This window comes from Dendrobates tinctorius, unplaced genomic scaffold (assembly GCF_039654945.1).
Source record: "Dendrobates tinctorius isolate UK_male_01 unplaced genomic scaffold, ASM3965494v1 ptg000241l, whole genome shotgun sequence".
Lineage (NCBI taxonomy): Eukaryota > Metazoa > Chordata > Amphibia > Anura > Dendrobatidae > Dendrobates > Dendrobates tinctorius.
Genome location: NW_027361908.1, coordinates 26,223,582 through 26,244,790, shown reverse-complemented (window position 1 = coordinate 26,244,790; position 21,209 = coordinate 26,223,582). Strand labels below are relative to the sequence as shown.

Below are 21,209 nucleotides of genomic sequence, written 5' to 3'. Positions count from 1 at the left end.
TTGGCACTGTTTGAAAAATCATGTGATGTTTCTCTAATTTGTGTAATTAACAGCACCTGTAACTTACCTGTGGCACCTAACAGGTGTTGGCAATAACTAAATCACACTTGCAGCCAGTTGACATGGACTAAAGTTGACTCAACCTGTGTCCTTGTGTGTACAACATTGAGCATAGAGAAAAGAAAGAAGACCAAAGACCTGTCTGAGGACTTGAGAAACCAAATTGTGAGGAAGCATGAGCAATCTCAAGGCTACAAGTCCATCTCCAAAGACCTGAATGTTCCTGTGTCTACCGTGCGCAGTGTCATCAAGAAGTTTAAAGCCCATGGCACTGTGGCTAACCTCCCTTGATGTGGACTGAAAAGAAAACGTTTTGGAAGAATGTTCTCTGGTCAGATGAGACAAAAGTAGAGCTTTTTGGGCAAAGGCATAAACATAGAGTTTACAGGAGAAAAAAAGAGGCATTCAAAGAAAAGAACTCGGTCCCTACAGTCAAACATGGCGGAGGTTCCCTGATATTTTGGGGTTGCTTTGCTGCCTCTGGCACTGGACTGCTTGACCGTGTGCATGGCAATATGAAGTCTGAAGACTACCAACAAATTTTGCAGCATAATGTAGGGCCCAGTGTGAGAAAGCTGGGTCTCCCTCAGAGGTCATGGGTCTTCCAGCAGGACAATGACCCAAAACACACTTCAAAAAGCACTAGAAAATGGTTTGAGAGAAAGCACTGGAGACTTCTAAGATGGCCAGCAATGAGTCCAGACCTGAATCCCATAGAACACCTGTGGAGAGATCTAAAAATGGCAGTTTGGAGAAGGCACCCTTCAAATATCAGGGACCTGGAGCAGTTTGCCAAAGAAGAATGGTCTAAAATTCCAGCAGAGCATTGTAAGAAACTTATTGATGGTTACTGGAAGCGGTTGGTCGCAGTTATTTTGGCTAAAGGTTGTGCAACCAAGTATTAGGCTGAGGGTGCCAATACTTTTGTCTGGCCCATTTTTGGAGTTTTTTGTGAAATGATCAATGTTTTGCTTTTTGCCTCATTCTCTTTTGTGTTTTTTCATTTAAGACAAATTAAATGAAGATAATAATACCAAAGAATTTGTGTTTGCAATCATTTTCAAGAAGAAACTGAGTATTACCCGACAGAATTGCAGGGGTGTCAATACTTTGGGCCACAACTGTAGGTCCCTCAAAGTCACTTCAAGTGTGAGGTGGCCCGTAAAAAAAATGGTTTTGCAAATTTTGTTGTAAAAATGAGAAATCGCTCGTCAACTTTTAACCCTTCTAACTTCCTAACAAAAAAAAGTTATGTTTCCAAAATTGTGCTGATGTAAAGCAGACATGTGGGAAATGTTATTTATTAACTATTTTGTGTGATAACTCTCTAATTTAAGGGCATAAAAACTAAAAGTATGGAAATTGCGACATTTTCACCAAATTTCCTTTTTTTTTCCACAAATAAACGCAAGTCACATCGAATAAATTTTACCACTACCATAAAGTACAATATGTCTCGAGAAAACAGTCTCATAATCGCCAGGATCCGTTGAAGTGTTTGAGTTATGACCTCATAAAGTGACAGTGGTCAGTACTGTAAATATCTGCCTGGTCATTAAGGTAAAAACAGGCTTTGGGGTGAAGGGGTTAATTTTATTCAAATGTCGACGCATAGTCCGCGCTGACCCTGATGCACCCTGAGTTGCAAGACAGCTTCAATTTCTTTGGAACGTTAGTGGAGCTGGTTATCCGCCCTCCGGATTATCCTGCTTTGCAACCTTTTCATCATTTTTTCACTGCTGTCCACGTCCAGGGAGATTAGCTACAGTGCTATGGGTTGTAAACTTCTTGACAAAGGAACATTAGCATCTCTGGACATGGACTTGCAACCTTGAGATTGTAATTTTTTTACCAGTTTAGTTCTCAAGTCCTCAGACAGTTCTCTCCTCCTCTTTCTGTTCTCCATTCTTAGTGTGGCACATACAGACACACAATGCAAAGACTAAGTCAACTTCTCCCTTTTATTATCTGGTATCAGGTGTGATTTTCATATTGCCCACACCTGTTACTTGCCACTGATGAGTTTGAACAAGCATCACATGAAGAATTGTGCCAATAATGTCTTGTTGGCATTGCATTCTTCACCCCACATCTATTTTGAAAGGAGCATAAAGATTTGTCCATGTTGTCATCCATTAATCACTGATTTGGGGTATTTTGTCTGTTAGTGGAACTAACTGATGCCCTTCATCAAAGTGCATGTGATATAGTTTCACATCCCTAACCATAAATGGCAGATGTGTACCAATTTTATATAATGAGAAGTTATTATTTTCACAGACTTGGACATAGAGATAGTAGACGTCACCTGTAAATGCCATGACCTGTATGAAAGAGCCCGGATTGCTACTTTGAGCTTTTATATTTCGTGGTGCATTGTACGATCTTCACATCTTACTGCACACATGCATCACCCTACATCTTTTTACTTTTAATGAGCAATTGTACCAACGGAGAATTATGGCGCAGGGCAGAGTTCATTCAGTCATTGAATGAAATCCACCAAGATGACATTTGGAAATCTAGATGTAGATGTATCAGCAGTGTGCAATGGTTTTAGTCTCATTGTAAGGTTTTTTTCTCTAGTAACCTTTACATGCTCCTCTTGCAGATAGGAAGCCCTTGTGAAGCCAGTCTGGATAAATTGGTCTCATTTGAAAGATTGTTTTTTTTCTAGCATCATTATAGATGTTTTCCAGAAATTAATGTATTTTCTAAAAGCTGTGGTAACCTCAAGACCAATAAACACGTGTCCAGGGACCACATCTCTCCCCAAAAGGTCTGGAAATATCAGCATGTACTCCAAGATCCACCGGTTGATGTAGTTAGCCGGCTATAACAAGTGATACTGTGTCACCTGTCTCAACAGGTTTCCAAAGTGGGGTCATGTTTAAAAAAAAACCATATTTTAATATACCATAATATCCCTAGTGTGTGTATTTTCAATCTAAAACGGACAGTGAATTAAGCGTGAGATTTTTGACCCTCCCATGAAGTCACTGCACACATTATACACATTGTAAAAAAAAATGTGGCTTTCTCCTTGTAATTGGTTTAGGAATTACAGCTTGACTGCATCAATGGAATTAATTTGCCAGGTTAATGTCTGAAGAATAGAGGGTACTGGAGACTCTCAAGATAATTAGAGACATTACAAATGGATGCACAATGTAATTATTTGGTTGGGAAGGCCTAACCTCTGCAGACAGGCAGAGAAATATGTTATTGTTAACCTTGTAGCAGAGGGTGAAGAAAAATAATGCTCAAGTAGGATTACAATGTTTCAAATGTAGACGTAGGTTTTCTTTTTTTACATTTTATATATGGTTGATGTTCATGAAGGTATTGAACAAAAACGAAAAACCTGTCTGGAAATAAAACACAATAATGACTAGGGTTTGGATATTTATTAGGAATATATATAACTATTAAAACATTTTGGGTGAAAATTCTCTATAAAAGTTGGTTCCACGTTGTCTGTTGAAGGGCAGACCTCTACCCAGCAAGCTGCCATCATGATTCCTGGGGGCAGTGCTCTCTAACTTGATTGACAGTTTGGACCAGTGGAATCATTGAGCTGTTGGCCTGAACTGCGTGCTCTCGATGCCGCTATATGAGACCGGTTTGCCTCCGAAGCATTGGAAGCACAGTGGTATCACTCATTGAGGACCCGGTAAACTCTAACTATACCACCGATTTAAACAAAATTCACTGACTGTGGTGGAATAACACAATGAAATATCACTTTTAATGATAAACATGATAAAAATATAATAACCGATTAGCGGCTCATATCGTGGCCGGGAGTATGATGCTCATGTGTGATTATATCTAGCACACATCATAGAAAAATAGCCTCCTGATGTGCCCAGTCATCACAGTAACGGGCAAAACGCGTCAAGGCAACAGCTAAGGACTGTATCATCACAGTCCAACACCAGTGTTAGTCTTTAGATTTATCCGTCCCTTTATGCTTCTGGGGAGTCATGTGAAATAAGTGGATGCGAATGGAGGTGATCTCTCCATAAATGTGATATCCTGTCTCCGCTTTTGTATATTAAAGGAGGTATTGGGCGGAGCAGTTTTATATAAATGTAAGCTGATGGCACTGGGTGGCAGCTTCAGTCTGGCCACAGTACATCGCATGGAAATTGTGCAATAGTCAATGCACTTTATTAGGCTGATGGTTTCTCATTTAGTCAGAGTCTTATATCAGGGCTCTCTAGGAAATTAAATCAATAAATAATCAATTTCCTTATAAAGGGCAAAGTGCAGTTCTCTCTTTATCTTTTTATGCCCATTATACATCTATGAGATATGTTGATACAATGTGGGAGGCCTTTTTCTGTATCAATAACCCTTCATAGGATTTATCACTGGATGCTTATATTCTTTTATTCTTGATATCCCAGTGTTCTATTTTTATTCATACTAGTGTCTATTATAACTGGTTCTGTAACCATCAGGATAGTGGAGGATAGACTGCGCACAAGCATGGCGGATCATCGGTTATTATAATTTTATCAAGTTAATATCATTAAAAGTTATATTTTATTGTGTTGTTCCACCCCAGTCAGTGAATTTGGAAGCACAGTGGACTGCAAGTGGCCGGGTTCGGAGCTAATGGTGCACTTCAGCGATACTCAACAGCTCCAGTGGAGCACAAGCGCTTTCACCAGCTTCAGTGCTTACAGGTAGAGATGAGTGTTTGGATTCGGTTCCGAATACGATCAGACTCGAATATTGTTTTTGCAATATTCGTCGAACACTGCCAAACGCCATTAGAGTTAATGGGAGTAGAAATTACCAAATATGTTCAGAACCGATCATAAGACATATATTCAGCACGAATAGTGTTCGAATATGGCTCGAATATGTCAGAATCAGATTTGGGGGCAAAAACCGAACAAATTTGCTTATCTCTACTTTCAAGCTCTTTCTATTGGTAAGAGTTTGTAAGCACTGTGCATTCTTGGCCACTACTGCTATATGGCAACAGTCAATAGTTAACTAGCTATAAACAGTACAATTCTAATTATCAGGGAAATGGAGGGGTAGATAACAAATGGTAAATTACAAAAGTAATTGTTTTTACCAGCGCTTTCCAACACTACCATTCGATGAAGACGCAAGTAACTTTTTAATGTGTCGCTATGTTCACCATTCTCTGCAATCCAATTTACAAATTATCATTTTGGTTTACAAAGAAGAAAGTGCTAATCTTCTCTACCTTGACAGCGGTTTGGATACCCTTTCTTGTTATATTAATTTTTAGAAAAATGTATATATATTTTTTTTTATAGAACGAAGCAAGCTTTACCTCGAGATTCTGTGGTGGATGAACTGCACTTAAAAAATCAATATCTGCAAGAAAAGCTCCAGATATTGGAACACCAGCTTTCAAGGGACAACCCATCAAGGCCTTCTGTAAGTGCTGTGATATATATCACTTGAAACTGCTGTAATGGTTTAGATACTCTTTTCAAAGTGTTTTCTTAAGTGTTTTCCATCTACTTTGGCAGAGCATGGGGGATACTATAATGTCAGTGTATACCTGCTAAGAAAAAAATGTATGCGGAGACTTATCAAACTTAGGTCAAAAGTGAAGGAGTTGCCGGTAGTAAATCTATCCATCCCTCCATCATAAGCAAGAGTTTTATTAGTGAGCCGCGCCTGCCATTAGGTTAGAGTTTCCTAAAGGGTAGAGAACTGAACTAACGTCTTGGTGAGTGAATGGACCCATACTCCATTTTAATAGCTGAACAGAGCACAGGAAAGTGACTATGGCGCCCTATACACCTCTGATGTTTTCATTAGTAGTTCATTACTACAGTTCTTACATACTCTGAGCAGCTACTGTATGTTTTTGTTTTACCTGATATGTTATTTTGACCACTTCAAAACTAGTATAGATGTAGAGAGTTAAAAATGGTCATACATGCTATGCACCACATTGATTATGCATTTTAGACACTTGACAAAGGGGTATGTCTTAACAGGGAAGCGGAGTGGTTTGCATAAAAAGGAGGCTTGGCCATGGCACAGATTTTTCAAGCAAAGTAAGCCAGCTACTACGTGGTGTAAAACTAGGCAAAAGTGTCTCAAGATGAATCAAATTAATCTAATGACTTGAGCCGCTATGATACGATTGACTCATTTTAAGACTGTTTACTTTTAACCGCATCACAACCTGTCACAAATCCACATATCCAGTTCGCTAGGTACTTAACGACCTAGGACTTATGGATATGTCATATCTTTAATGCGGGATCGTGATCACATTAAGGTGCCTGCTGATTCTCAGGGCACTGAGGGGATGGCGATGCCCCCAGCAACTACGATCACTGGATTGACTGTTCAAAACTGAACAGCCAATCACAGAGTTTCTCAAGTGTTTCAGGCAATAAAGTTGCCTGAAACTTTGATGTCCAGCCTACGATCGGTGCTGTAGGGGCAGCGATCATATTCTGGTGCCTAGCAACTACGGCGTCACCAGGGCCGACTCTGGTGAGATCGACATCATCATCCGATCACTCCAGAGTGCAGATTTGTGATCTGAACTCTGTGACCGCTTTGCACTTCCTCATTCCGGCTTACAGACTTAAGGAGATCAGTCACTGAGACTTCTGCTGTGCTGGGCCTTGTGATGCCACAGACTTTTTCAATTCTGTACCATCACTGCTGGCGATCGTGCTGCTGAAGAAGAAAGAAGACATTGCTGATCCGTTCCTGATCCACCTTAATCGCCCTCTCACCCCTTTACCCCCCCTTTTTCCCCTTACTCACCCCCCTTCTGCCACAGAGTGCTGATCAGTACTTGATTGCTTGTTTTTTGGGAGTTTTTCTCTTTTTTGTGCATCCTGCAGCCGCCGAAAACTGATCAGTGATCCAAGCACTCGTTATTGCTGTTTTACACTACCTTTTTTGTGCCTATTTTTTTGTCCTTCCTTTCCACCATCACACAAATCACTGCCCTGCTGTTTTCCCTGGATCAGACGCACATCACTGATTAGCATCTGTGCTCGCTTTCTTTTGGCAAGGACTTTTTTTTTCTTATCTATTTTTTATCCCCTTTTTGCACCACATCCGTTCGTGCGTTCTGCAGCCGTCGAGCGCTGACGTACATCAGTGGCCTCCAGATGTTGTTGGTTTTTTATTTGTGTGTGAAAAAAGAATCGAATAAAAATTTTTTAGATTACTTGATAAGACTAGATTAGGGACAGTAAAAACATACTATAGTTATCGGCGCCTACGACAGTGTTTGTTGTTTACTGAATTGAGTCAGGGTTATTGTCAGATATATAGTAAAGAGTAAAAAAAAATAATTTAGATTAGTTGATAGGACTAGATGAAGGACAGTAAACATATACCGTAGTAATCTGTCTACTACAGTATTCTTTACTGAATTTAGTTAGGGTTAGTGTCAGCACAGAAAAAAAAAAGGATCACATCCGTGCATGCATCCTACAGCTGTCGAGTGCTGATTACTGACGCACATCAGGGATCGACCTACAGTTGTTGCTTTTTTGGGGGGGATTGTGAAAAAACAATAAAAAAAAATTAGATTAGTTGATAGGACTAGATTAAGGACAGAAAATATATAGTGTAATAATCAGCATCTACTACAGTAGTTTTTACTGATTATAGTCAGGGTTACTGTAAGATAGTTAAGGCCGCGCAGTAATTTTTTTTTTTTTTTACTGACGCCCGTTTAGTAAGTTTGTTTTTTATTTTAACAAATTTTTATATTTTTAACTTTTTCTTTCTAGATTCTTTTCTTTTTTTCTCTTCTAAATATAAAAAAAAGTTTAACACACACACCTAAATAAAATATGGGTCCAAACAAACACCGCATATGTGAAAGTGTCCTGCTTGCCCAATCACTGTATTCAGCGGAGGAGGCTTACGCTTTCCTTGCCTCTGACACTGATAGTAAGGGAGTGGATCCCACCTTCCTTTATTTTTCATCCTCCTCTTTCTCAAATAATACTAACCATCACCCACCGTTACTGACCCTTATGGACCTCTCCGCCCTAGGATTATGAGCCATCGATTCCGGATTTTGTGATGCAATCAGGAATCAAATTTGACGTCACCGGCAGCACAGAAATAGATTTTTTTGTAAACCTTATGGAGGCTCAAACAAATTTGTGTGCCCAGCAATTTTTGGCACAAAACAACCCTTCATCATTTTCTAACTGCTCATAATCAACTACAAGGACAAGAGGGATGTCCTTGTTCTTGACCACGACACATCTAGGCAAGTTCCTTGAGTGGGGTCACTTTTGGGGCATTTCCACTGTCAAGGCACATCAGGGGCTCTCCAAACATGACATAGCATCCGCTCTTAATTGAAGCCAATTTTGCATTCAAGAAGTCAAATGGCGCTCCTTCCCTTCTGAGCCCTGCCATGCTCTAAAACAGTGGTTTTACCCAACATATGGTGTATCGGTGTACAACAAAATTTGGGGACTATTTTCTCCTGTTACCCTTGTGAAGTTGGAAAAAAGAAACTAACATTTTTGGGGAAAAAATTTCTTCCTTCCACATTTCTTTAGTTCCTGTGAAGCACCTAACAGGTTAATAAACTTCTTGAATGTGGTTTTGAACACCTTGAGGGGGGTACAGTTTTTATTTAAACTGGTGTCATACCCTGGTATTTTCTGCCATATAGACTCCTCAAAGCCACATGAAATGTGATGGAAAAAAAAAATTGTTGGAAAAATGAGAAATCGCTGATCAACTTTTAACCCTTCTAACTTCCTAACAAATAAACATATGTTTCAAAAATTGTGCAGATGTAAAGTAGACATGTGGCAAACGTTATTTATTTTATGTTCCATATCTCTCTGATTTAAGGGCATAAAAATTAAAAGTTTGAAAATGGCTAAATTTTCAACATTTTGGCCAAATCTCCATTTTTTTCACAAGTAAATGCAAGTCATATCTAAAAAATGTTACCACTATCATGAAATCCAATATGTCACGAAAACATATTCTCAGAATCACCGGGATCCGTTGAAACGTTCCAGAGTTATTACCTCATAAAGTAACAGTGGACAGAATTGTAAAAATTGGTCTGGTCACGAAGTTCAACGGGCTGAAGGGAATGTGTTATAAGGTTATTGATACCACATCTGAGAGCAGCATGCTGTAGAGGCCGAGACCCTGATTCTAACGATTTATCACTTACTGGGCCTTTTGCTGCTATTTTGATAAAATCTCTGTTTTATCTGCAGATCTACCAGTTCTCTGAATGCTGATCTTTGTGTACCAAACCCAGTGATTGGCAGCTTTCTGCCTATGTACAGTGCACAGAGAAAGTTGCCAATCAGTGATGGGGGCGGGGTTGTACGGCAGGCTTACTAGTCCTCTAGGTATAATCTTACTTTTTCTCAAAACTACATTAAGCAGCCCAGTAAGTAACCATCACTGGAATTAGAGTCTATCTTTACATCATACAGCGCTCAGATTAGCTGGAAAAACCTGGTGATAGATTCCCTTTAAGTTTAAAAATTAGGTAGTTTCAGTAAAACTGCTCAAATATTTTTACACCAAGATATTTTTATCAGAAAAATGTGTATGACTGAAAATGAAATGAAAAGCTATGTACATGACAACATGTGTCTTCCTACAATTAAGGCAAACTGAGCGTACTGCAATGATCCTCATCATTTTCTATGCAATTAGCCATTGCTGAGCCAGCACCGCACAAACCCACACATCACATGCTGTCATTAACCCAACCATTATCATGGTAGATGGCAGGCAGCGAATATGATGGAAGCAAACGTCCTGTCATATCCATGTTCCTTAATCTCTCTTCTCTTTGTGCACTATGTTAATTTATGTCACACCCCAGAATACAGAGGAAGATCCAGAACATAGGACTTTTTCTTCGGAGAGCAAAGCAAGTAAAGCCAAAAATGCAGCAACTCCTATGACAAAGAGGAGTCTTTTTAAAAGAACAAAGGAGAAGAAAACGTTGATGTTAGAAGATGATCTTGACGAGCATATGAAACTGTTGACTTGCTGTACAACACAGTACACAGAAACCATTGCTGAAGATAATGAGGGCGTTCCGAACCATGGCCCCACCGTACATGAGCCAAATAATGCCACACCTGGAAGTGAAACTGCATCAGATTTGGGCGATGAACTGTGCCGAGCAGAAAATGCAACAAGTCCTAGAACCCCAGATACAACCCCACCCGCCAGCAATACACCTTCACCAAGATCATGTGATGCATCGGTGTCCGCCAGTGTGGCACACTCTTCGAAACCGGGTGATATATCACTTCCAGTTAGTACAACAGCCACCCCAGGGCTGGGTGACGCATCCATTGGAAGCACCCAAGCTATTGATGAGATTGGAGACATTGACTGTCACAATACCTTTAAAACACCATACAGTAAACCCAGCAGGACAAATACAATTCAAGATGCCAAGGAAAGCCACCATTACAATGAAGGATGGTTGCGTTCAAATGGAGGGATGAGGGAGAAAGGGCTGATTGAGCCGAATTATGGAAACCCCATAAGTTCTGATACCGAATGTCCCACTGCTTCAGTTGATGGTCAGCAGAATTCTTACTTGGACGCTAAGGAAAATAAATGCGAGATGGGTGGAAAGGACATATCTGAAAATGACTGTGCTATTAAATTGGATTTGAGTTCAGACCTAAATCCTCTGTTACAGGTGTGAGCGTCTTACGTACCCAAACCTCCCCTACATTATCCTGTTTCTTATTAAAAAAAAAAAGTAGTTTGCTTCCTTAGTGTATCCTTTAGCAGTAGGTAGGACTTTAGCAACGCTCTACTAGGTTTGTCCGTAACATATCTCAAATCCAATGCATTACTGTAAAATGTTTTTTTTATTTCCTACTAGACATTTGGTGTTGGATCAGAGGATCCAACTAGCAGAGAAATGGAACTACAGAAAGAGAATTTGAGACTATCGGCTGAAAATATTGAGCTACAGTTTCAATTGGAGCAGGCTAATAAAGACTTGCCACGTTTAAAGGTATAATGGTTCTTTTACGTTTGTGAATGAAGTGTATTCATGTTTATACTTGCATGATTTTATTTCTTTCAACCCTTTTTTGTATATCTGAAGTCGATCTATCACCAGATTTCATAGTACTATTCCGGTACATGACATTTTAGACTCGATGAGGCTGTTGTAATTACTGTGAAAATCCATATATACAGTGGAGAAAAAAGTATTTAGTCAGCCACCAATTGTGCAAGTTCTCCCACTTAAAAAGATGAGAGAGGCCTGTAATTGACCTCATAGGTAGACCACAATTATGAGAGTCAAAATGAGAAAACAAATCCAGAAAATCACCTTGTTTGATTTGTCAAGATTTATTTTGTAAATTATGGTGGAAAATAAGTATTTGGTCACCTAAAAACATTCAAGATTTCTGGCTCTCACAGACCTGTAACTTCTTCTTTAAGAGGCTCCTCTGTCCTTCACTCATTACCTGTAGTAATGGCACCTGTTTGTACTTGTTATCAGTATAAAAGACACCTCCTGCAGCAGCGACCCTGCCTCCTGTGTCCCTGCTCCACTGCATCCGCCTCTACCAGTAAAGCTACATTCGTATTATAAGACGCACCCCCATTTTCCTCCCAAATTTTGAGGTAAAAATCCGAAAAGTATGGTACTTAGAAAATTGGTGACATGTTTAATACTTACTTTACCCGCTCTATATATGTATATGTGTATATACATTTGTGCTCAAAAGTTTACATACCCCAGTAGAATTTTTGCTTTCTTTCCTTTTTTTCAGAGAATATGAATGATACCAAACCTTTTTCTCCACTCATGGTTAGTGGTTGGGTGAAGCCATTTATTGTCAAACTACTGTGTCTTCTCTTTTTAAATCATAATGACAACCCAAAACATCCAAATGACTCTGATCAAAAGTTCACATACCCCATTTCTTAATACCGTGTATTGCCCCCTCTAATATCAATGACTGTTTTAAGTCTTTTGTGGTAGTTTTTGATGAGGTTCTTTATTTTCTCAGATGGTAAATCTGCCCATTCTTCTTGGCAAAAAGCCTCCAGTTCCCGTAAATTCCTGGACTGTCTGGCATGAACTGAGCGCTTGAGATTCCCCCAGAGTGGCTCATTGATATTGAGGTCAGGAGACTGAGATGGCCACTCCAGAACCTTCACTTTGTTCTGCTGTAGCCAATGACAGCTGATGTTATTTGTGGGTTTTTCTTTGCATCCCAAACAATTTTCCTGGCAGTTGTGGGTGAAATTTTTGTTGGTCTACCTGACCGCGGTTTTGTTTTTACAGAGCCCCTGATTTCCATTTGTTAATCACAGATTGAACGCTGCTGACTGGCATTATCAACTCCTTGGCTATCTTTTTATATCCCTTTCCTGTTTTATACAGTTCAACTACCTTTTTCCATAGATCCGTTGACAATTCTTTTGCTTTCCCCATAACTCACAATCCAGAAACGTCAGTGGCTGGGTGATAGATGCAAGAGTCTGTCTGAATCCCAGAGATAAACTCTCATAAAGGGTTATACAGCCATTCTGACTTGAATTTTCAAATTAAGTATACTAGCCTCATCAGGTCTAAGAGGTCTAGTATGCAGCCATTCTGTCATGAATTTTTCAAAGTGAGTATTAAAAATATTGAATCATTATCAGGTCTAAGTGATGTTAGTATTGTGAAATCTGGTGACCAACCCAGTTTAAAGGGAACCTGGCATGTGATACATGCTGCCTAAACCATGGGCAACATATATCAGCCAGTGGCCGCATGATCACAGAGTGTATGTTTGAGAAAAGCATACTTTCTTAATAGCTGCCGGGGACCGAGCAGCACTGTGCACTAGTTATATAAGCGGACCCCGGCGGCTTCTCTCCGCCCGCGGACGGTGACATCCCTATATGTGCATGTTTGGTTGGGTTTTTTGGTACTCTTTTGCACTTATTGCTTTCTATGGGAGAAAAAACACTGCAAAAACGCTGGAAGAATTGACATGCTGCAGATTTAAAATACAAACTTGCTGCACATTATTCTGACACAGTGTCTGTACATATTCCGCTTTTAGGATCAAATAGCCAACTTAAAAGAAATGTGTGATCTTCTCAAGAAAGATAAACTGGAGGCAGAACGTAAACTTGGAAATGTCAGAGGGGTGAGTGCCGATGACGTGTATAATTCTCTGAAACAAGTATTGGTCCCTTCCGTTTACAGAAAGCATTTATTTTTTCGCTTATATGGCCCCATCAAATTCTGCAGCGTTTTACAAAGAAATTCCCTATCAGTATGTCTTTGGGAGGAAACAAGAGAACCCGGAGGTAAAACAAACATGTGGAGAAGAAACAAACTTTTTGCAGTTGTTGTTGTTTTTGTGCTGCAAAACTACAGTGCTAACCACTGAGCCACCATGCTGCTGACTGATTAGTATAATCAGGTCATTAACACACGACCCAATTACTATCACACCAAATAATCTATTCTTAAAGGGAACCTGTCAAATGGTTTGGGGGAAGATGGGAGTGAATTAATGTTTCTTACTGTATAGCCCTTTTAAAAGAGAAGTAAGTTGATCCCTTTATTGATCTGAAAGTGCTGCTCCAGCAGTGACAAATTGAGTTTTGAAGTTATATATACCGTACATGAATCTAGAAGTGCATAGGGGCATGAGGATGCACTTACAGCTCCTCAGCGGCATGCTGTACTCTTTGCCTGCCAATGGCCTCCTCTCTTTGTATAACACATAGTTTGTGAATGAAGGGTCAATGAACCAACGCTGTGCAGGGAATGGAGCACAATGCTATGGAGCTGTACTGTTTTTTCATGTCTTTCTCTCCATCCAAGGCCCATTTTTTGGGGTTTACTGCATTTACCGATCAGTATAATTAATTTTATAATTAGTTTGGACTTTTATGGAAAAAGCAATACCACATATGTTTTTTTTAAAAAAATAAGGGAAAAGAAGTATGAATTGAGTTTTTATATTTTTAGTTATTCTCTGTATTTTTAATAATATTTAATATATTATAGTCATATTTTTACCTTAGTTTTCAATATCCTTAGTGGAATTTGACCTGCGATCCACCGCTTGCTTACACTGTATTCTATAATACCAAAGTACTGCAGTCTGTAATTAAAATCGCGGTCTCCTATCGGTGCCAGCCATAGGCAGGATACCGTCATGGCAAGTTGTCCAGCAGACTCCCAGTTTTCATGGCAATGTGATTGCAGGGTGCTAATGGGCTTGTGGCACACAATGTACCTCGGACCACAGGATTTTAATGTCGCGGTCAGAGATTGACGGTGGCATTTAAAGAGTTTAAAGCAGCGAGCAGAGTCCAGCTCCACTCACTCCTTTTAGAGGCCGATTCTGGCTGTGTAGCATCACGAGCATCCAGCGGGAGAGATGCAGTCTCAGCTCCTGGGCATGCATAAAGATGGGGACCCAACATATGTTGGGAATGAGTTAAAAAAATATATATATATTGACAGTTACACCAGGCCCAACACAGTATGGAATACCTGGGCTTAATAAACTGTCCACAAAGTGTAGTGAACTAAGCCTCATAAGAAAAATATATTGCACAAATAATTTATTTTTATTGTTTATTGGGCCTAATGTGGCATGTTCTGAGATTTCTGTACTATTCTACCTTTAATAATATGAAAAACTTCATCTCATACTTTATAAAACATCCCACAGTGAGGAAAGATTATTGACAATAACAATTTCAATAATTTATGAACATTGCAATAAAGAAAAGCCTCACTAGCTTTTGCATCGATGTGTCTGCCTCCCACATACATAGCAGGCTTGTTCTCTGCAGCTTTTTAGATCAATACATTTATGATTAATGCAAGAAAATGAACCTTTCTGATAATAATCTTCATCTGCTGATACAATAGCTATTGTATGCCTAAATCATCGGAGGACACACAATCTCGGGATAAAGTCTGCAGGCTATAGCTCTCCTGGACGCTTCCCTCCTCCTTACTGAAAGGAAACTTGACAGTTCATCTGAGTTGAAACATAGGGGACTCCTATTGGTGGGAAGTCTTCCGAGGAGAGAAGTACCCGCGTGTTGCTCCTTATCCTTATATTTAGAGTTTGTAAATGTTAAGGGGTTGGCCAGGATGTTTTTTTTCAGTAATAAATCTATTATGCCTCATAATAATGTTTACTAATGTGACTCTGAACAACAATTTTCGCCATGTCCTTGTTCCTGATATGTGGCCCATGATCCCTCTTAATTTTTGCATTTTCCTTGTAGATCTCATACCATTCTTCCAACACATACTCTGTCTTATTTATTTAGGTTTGCTTATATAGCTCCATCATATTCTGTAGCACTTTACAGTATTATCATCGCTGTGCCCATTGGGGCTCACAATCTAAATTCAGTATGTCTTTAGAGTGTGGGAGGAAATCAGAGTATTCAAGGGAAACCAACACAAACACGGGGAGAACCTACAAATTCCTCTGAGATGAAGTTCTTGGTGGGATTTGTACCCAGGACCCCAGCACTGCTATTACCAGTAACCATTTACCAAACTCACTATACCGGTCACCCATAATGATGACACGTGCATAGGCCAGGACTCCCGCTACATGTGAACAACCATTTATAGACCACATATTGCATGTAGCAGTAGTTGGATGATGTGCTATACTTTTCTGCAAAGCAGGCTTGAGTAGTTGTAGTAACTGTATTACGGAGCGGGCTACTGAATCTCTTACTGGACAACATCCAAGATATAGCGGAATAACTCTACAGCTTGCCACCCATGTAACAGGAGGCAGAAAGCAATAAAGACTCAAGGGTTTGTGAGTTAGACACCTTTATCAAAACTTTACTTTCCATTAATATACTTTCTGTTTATATTTATACTGCTAGGTAACCATAATCTTAACCTTTCCTTGGTTGTCAGAGGGTGTTCTTAAAGCGAAGCTGTCGCCAGGTTTGGCCGATATGAGATACGGCCATCACCTTTCAGGGCTTGTCTACAGCATTCTATAATGCTGTAGGTAAGCCCCCAACCCGACGTGTAAGAGAAGAAAAAGAACTTTATTATACTCATCTGCGGGGCGATCCAAGGGGTGTCAATATTCTTGAACCGACGCCTCCCTTCTTCTTGGGTTGCCGACCTCCTTCTTGCTTTGTGGGGATGACTCGTGCCTGCATCATCCTCACAAGGTCCCTGGCATCACACTTCTGTGCAGGCGTACTTCTCTGTCCTGTTGAGGGCAGAGTAAAGTACTGCAGTGTGCAGGTGCCGAGAAAGGTCACAGAGCCCCTATGCATGCCCACTGCAGTACATTGTTAAGCCCAGCCCTCAACAGGGCAGAGAAGTATATCTGCACAGGAGGGTGAAGCTGGGGACCCGGCGTCATCCACACAAAGCAAGAAGAAGAGTGGCGATTGTAAGCAGATGGCAGGCGTCGGACCAAGAACATTGACACCCCTCTGACTGGACGGCCCCGCAGGTAAATATAATAGTTCTTTTTCTTATCTTACAGGTTGGGTTGGGGGCAGATATACAGCATTTTTAAATGCTGTATGTCAGCTCTGACCTGAAAGGTGGTGGCTGGATCTCATATTGGGCAAACCTGGTGACAGGTTCCCTTTAAGTCCAAAATTATGGCAAATAAAACATCCCTTTTATGTATCGTGTCCCTGTATTTCTTTCCTTTGAGGGAACTCTCATTCGTTCATACAAGCTTGAACCTAACGTGGTCTCAAGTTTCTTTTGGCTCAAAGTTTTTGGCTGTCTATGCTCATTCATTACCCTCTTCTCATTAGGCCATAAGTGCCTATCTCCCAGCAGGGAAGGATCTAGGGGTTTCTACATGTAGGATTCTGTTATTCTTGATGCTATGTAGTCAAGTCACTCTGTTGGCTATAGTTCAATTTTTTTTTCTGTGCCTTCTGACCTTAAAGGGGTATTCCTATGTAGTAGGACAAGACATTATTCGAGCACGTTCGCTCATCTGTAAATGCAAATGCCTCCAATTAGAAATGCAGTATAATTTTTCTGATTCGCCATGTTTCTTTCCTCATGTGCAGGCTTTGCAAGACCTTAGGTATTCATGGTTACGACCACTGATATAGTGACGGTTAGTTGCCTAGTTGATAATGATCGTAACCATGGATACCTACGGTCCGGTAATGCCTGCACATGGGGAAAGATATGGTGAATCAGAAACTATACTACATTTCTAATTGGAGGTATTTGCTAATATTATTATCATTACTACTACATATTGTGACAGAATCTTGGAGATGGGAATACCCCTTGAAGTATGACCTTCCTGATGGTCATCATTCTAACAAGGAGAATATCAAGAATTTCAGTTTTATTTAGTCATTCTCTTTGTTATGAACTATTTTATGGTTGTGGATAATATGTCTCTTTAACTTTGCTGAGAAAATGGTTTTCCAGTAGAGTAATCCCTCCACAAGTAAGGATAACATTTTCTATATCCAATTCCATTTTCTATGAGAACCAGGAGTTTGTGCACTCATTTAGATTTTTCCCCATTTTTGGGAACTTCTCTTAAATAAGGGCAGCACGCTGGTACGAATCAGTGCTGGGGGCCTGGGTTCAAGTCCCACCAATGACAACATCTGCCAGGAATGTATGTATGTTCTCCCCGTGTTTGCGTGGGTTTCCTCCAGGTTCTCCGGTTTCCTCCAGCACCCCAAATACATATTGATAGGGAAATTAGATTGTGAGCCCCAACGGGGGCAGTATCTGCAAAGCACTGTGGCATATGATGGTTCTATATGAGTGAGTAAAATAAATAAATGTCTTATTGTGGTGTCACCAATGACAGAACGTAAAATGTACTTAGCATAGTAAAAACTGGAGGACTTGGGGGCGTGGCTATGCAGCGGTGAGAGAAGGACGCACGCTGCGGGAGCTCCCATTAATCCTCAGTATATCCTGCACTTACCGCCTGTATTGAGCACAGGACGTGGCAGCGCTTGGTGCCCGCTGGTGTCGGGACCCCCCGGGAGCTCTGAGGAGAGGCGCAGAATGGCTCCGGTGAGTGGGAGCCTTGGATGACGGGGGTGGACAGCGGGCCTGTGGGGAGCACGCTCTATCAGAGGGAGCGTGACGTCCAGTCTCCAGCGCTGCGGGGCAGCGATCCACATCCTGCTGGATCCAAGAGGAGTGCAGTGAGTGCCCTCAAAGACGGGCCCTGCATGATTCCCTCTTTCCCAACTGAACTGCTGGCCTGATAGTACTGTTACACTGCTCCCCCTCCCATTTCGACTATCTCTGAGGGTGGATATCCCTCCCCCTCTGCCATAGGAGCCTTGGTGACATTCTGCCTTCATTCACACAGACTCTGCTCTCAGGCTGCAATTAATGAGTGTGGTCCCCACTGTGCATATATAACTGCAACGGGAAGATTTATAGACTGTACAACTTCAGCTATACCGGGGTATTTCACGGCTCTTAATCATGAACCGATCTAAGGGATCGATGGCAGCAGAAAAATTGAAGGAATTTGCCAGGCCTGACCCCCTCTGAGAGTACACGCACTCTACGAACCGCCCCCCCCCCCCCCACAATCTCAGCGTAAAAATCGTCCCTCAGGGAGTGGAGAGGAGGTCGAACAGGAGGAAATGACCCTTAGCCTGCATCAGCTGTTCAGATTCCTGTTTATCTCCCTCACTAGGACATCTCTGACGGAGAAAATAGAGGATGTCTACATTGAGGTGGGGAGACTCCGTCACGATATGCAGGCCATGAGAGGGCGCATCACGGAGGTGGAGACTAGAGTGTCCCAGGTGGAAGACACCATTACGCCATTGGAGGCTAAGTTAACCAAGGTAGCGGGATCTATGAACGCCTGGAGGCAAAAGGCAGACTACCTAGAAAACAGAATGCGGTGAAATAACATCCGTATCATCGGTCTGCCTGAACGCTCTGAAGGTCAGCAACCTGAGCAATTCTTAGAAGGCTGGCTTAAGACCTCTCTGGGAGATGAATTCTCCTCGGTGTTCGCCATTGAGAGAGCCCACAGGGTCCCCACCAAGCCTTTGCCTCCGGGAGCCCCACCTAGACCCTTCCTGGCACGTCTCCTCAACTGTAAAGATAGAGACGCCATTCTGCGCCTCGCACGACAAAAGAGCCCTATCAAGTTCAATAATGCCGTGATCTCAATTTTCCCGGATTTCTCCATGGAACTCCAGAAGCAACGTGCGCAATTCATCGACATCAAGAAGCGGCTCAGGGAAAAGAACATTGTATACTCCATGGTCTATCCGGCTCGGCTTCTGGTTGTCCACGGGGGCTCCTCTGCTTTTTTCACGGATCCGGTGGAGGCTACCGAGTGGCTGCGGTCCCATAAAGGATCTCCTGCAAAGGAATCCTAGAGGGTATACTTCATCCGGATCCTTTTACTGCAGGCCTAGTCGGAGCTCTCCTGGCGGGCACCCAGATATCTACATTACCAGACACTACGTTTAGTGATGGTATCCCCTTATTTGTTTTCTGATAGGGGAGCGGGACTTTTCTCCTATGTTACTAAGTCTATATTTTGTTTTCTCTTCAAAAGCTTTAGTTTTAGCTTTAAGTGTTATTTCGGTAGAAGTTGCAGCCAATGGAAATTTTGCTATTTATGTGGTGTCTCTAAGTTCTACTTTGGCGCCGATGCGCAACATGTCCAGATAAGTGGAGATGGGTTCTGATTTAATATACATGACATGGAATGTGAGGGGTATCAAGACCCCCCCCCCCCCCCCCCCGAAAAAAGGTTTTAGTATTTTCACAAATTAGGCACTATCACCCTCACATTGTGGCTCTGGTCGAAACACACTTGACCAGAGATACAGCTCGGACTGTACAAAAACTGTGGGTTCAGTGGTCTATACACGCATTTCACACCAGCTACTCCAGGGGGGTCTCATTACTAATACACAAGGACGTTAGATGGGTGGTCCGGGAGGCCCGGAGAGATTCTGAAGGGCGCTTCATATTTGTGTATGCTCTGATCAACTCTAAGAAATGTTATTTTGTGTGTTTATAATCCCCCTCCAGCGGGTACGTCAATTCTTCAGAAAGCATTGAGTTTTGCTTTGAATTACCAGATGCGGATGTCATTTGCATGGGAGACTTTAATCTGGTGATGAATAATTGCCTCGACAGGTTGAGACTAGATGACGGGACACAGGGTGGGACCCCGGCAGCAGCTACATCCCAATTGTCTCAGTTTATAGAGGGTAGTGGATGGTTAGACCTATGGAGAACACGTCACCCAGAAACAAAAGAGTATACTTGCCATTCCTCCACTAGACGTTCCTTATCCCGTATAGATTACATCTTTGGATCTAGTGGTTTGGCAATGTGGGTGGACAGTACTGAACATGGAAGTAGAGGGATTTTAGATCATAGCCCAATCATCCTCAAACTCAGATATGGCCCGCCAAGGGGTAGAATAACATGGAAATGAAACCCTTTCTGGCTGAAATTGATTAAGTCACCTGATAGAACAACCGACCAATTACATGTCTTCGTGTCCTCCCACCCCGAACCCCAGAATGTTAATTTATTTTGGGACACCCTTAAGGCGTACTTGAGGGGTTGCCTATCTTCTGCGATCTCCTACATCAAACGGGTGACGTCGGGGGAGGATGACAAAATAGAGCAACGATTGAAAGATTCAGAGGCCACTTATGTATCTGATCAAACTAGTGGTAATAGAGTGGAGTGGTTGACGGCCCAAAGATTATATACTCAACATATAGACTCCAAGTCCAAACGTAAATTATTTTTTACTCGCCAATCCTACTTTGAACTAGGGAACCAGTCTAGTAAATTTCTGGCCTATTTGGTGCGGCAGCACAATACAACTAACACAATATTACAGATCCGCAGCTCAGATGGTACAGTGGTGTCCTCGACAGAAGAAATAATGGGATGTTTCCATGACTATTATAGCTCACTGTACAGCTCAAAAAATGACATTGATAGCCAGGGGTGTCTAGACTAGTTATCAGTTATAACGTTTCCCACACTAAGTGCCTCTCAGCGGGCCTTTATGGATGCTGAGTTCACTCTGGAAGAGATAGAAGATGCCATGAGGGATATGGCCTCTGGGAAAGCCCCTGGGCCGGATGGGTTTCCT

The 21,209-nt window shown here is 41.5% G+C and overlaps 1 protein-coding gene across 3 annotated transcripts in view; it reads left to right on the top strand.

Annotated features, from left to right (window-relative positions):
• CEP290 (centrosomal protein 290) overlaps positions 1-21,209 on the top strand; it is a 378,885-nt gene that overhangs the window by 302,794 nt on the left and 54,882 nt on the right. For 2 of the 3 annotated variants that reach the window (XM_073556998.1, XM_073556999.1), the window contains 4 exons: positions 5,364-5,487; positions 9,923-10,759; positions 10,949-11,083; positions 13,143-13,229. In XM_073556998.1, the coding sequence (XP_073413099.1) occupies positions 5,364-5,487; positions 9,923-10,759; positions 10,949-11,083; positions 13,143-13,229 (1,183 nt within the window). The remainder of the gene's footprint in view (positions 1-5,363; positions 5,488-9,922; positions 10,760-10,948; positions 11,084-13,142; positions 13,230-21,209) is intronic. The other variant, XM_073557000.1, reaches the window with a different exon arrangement.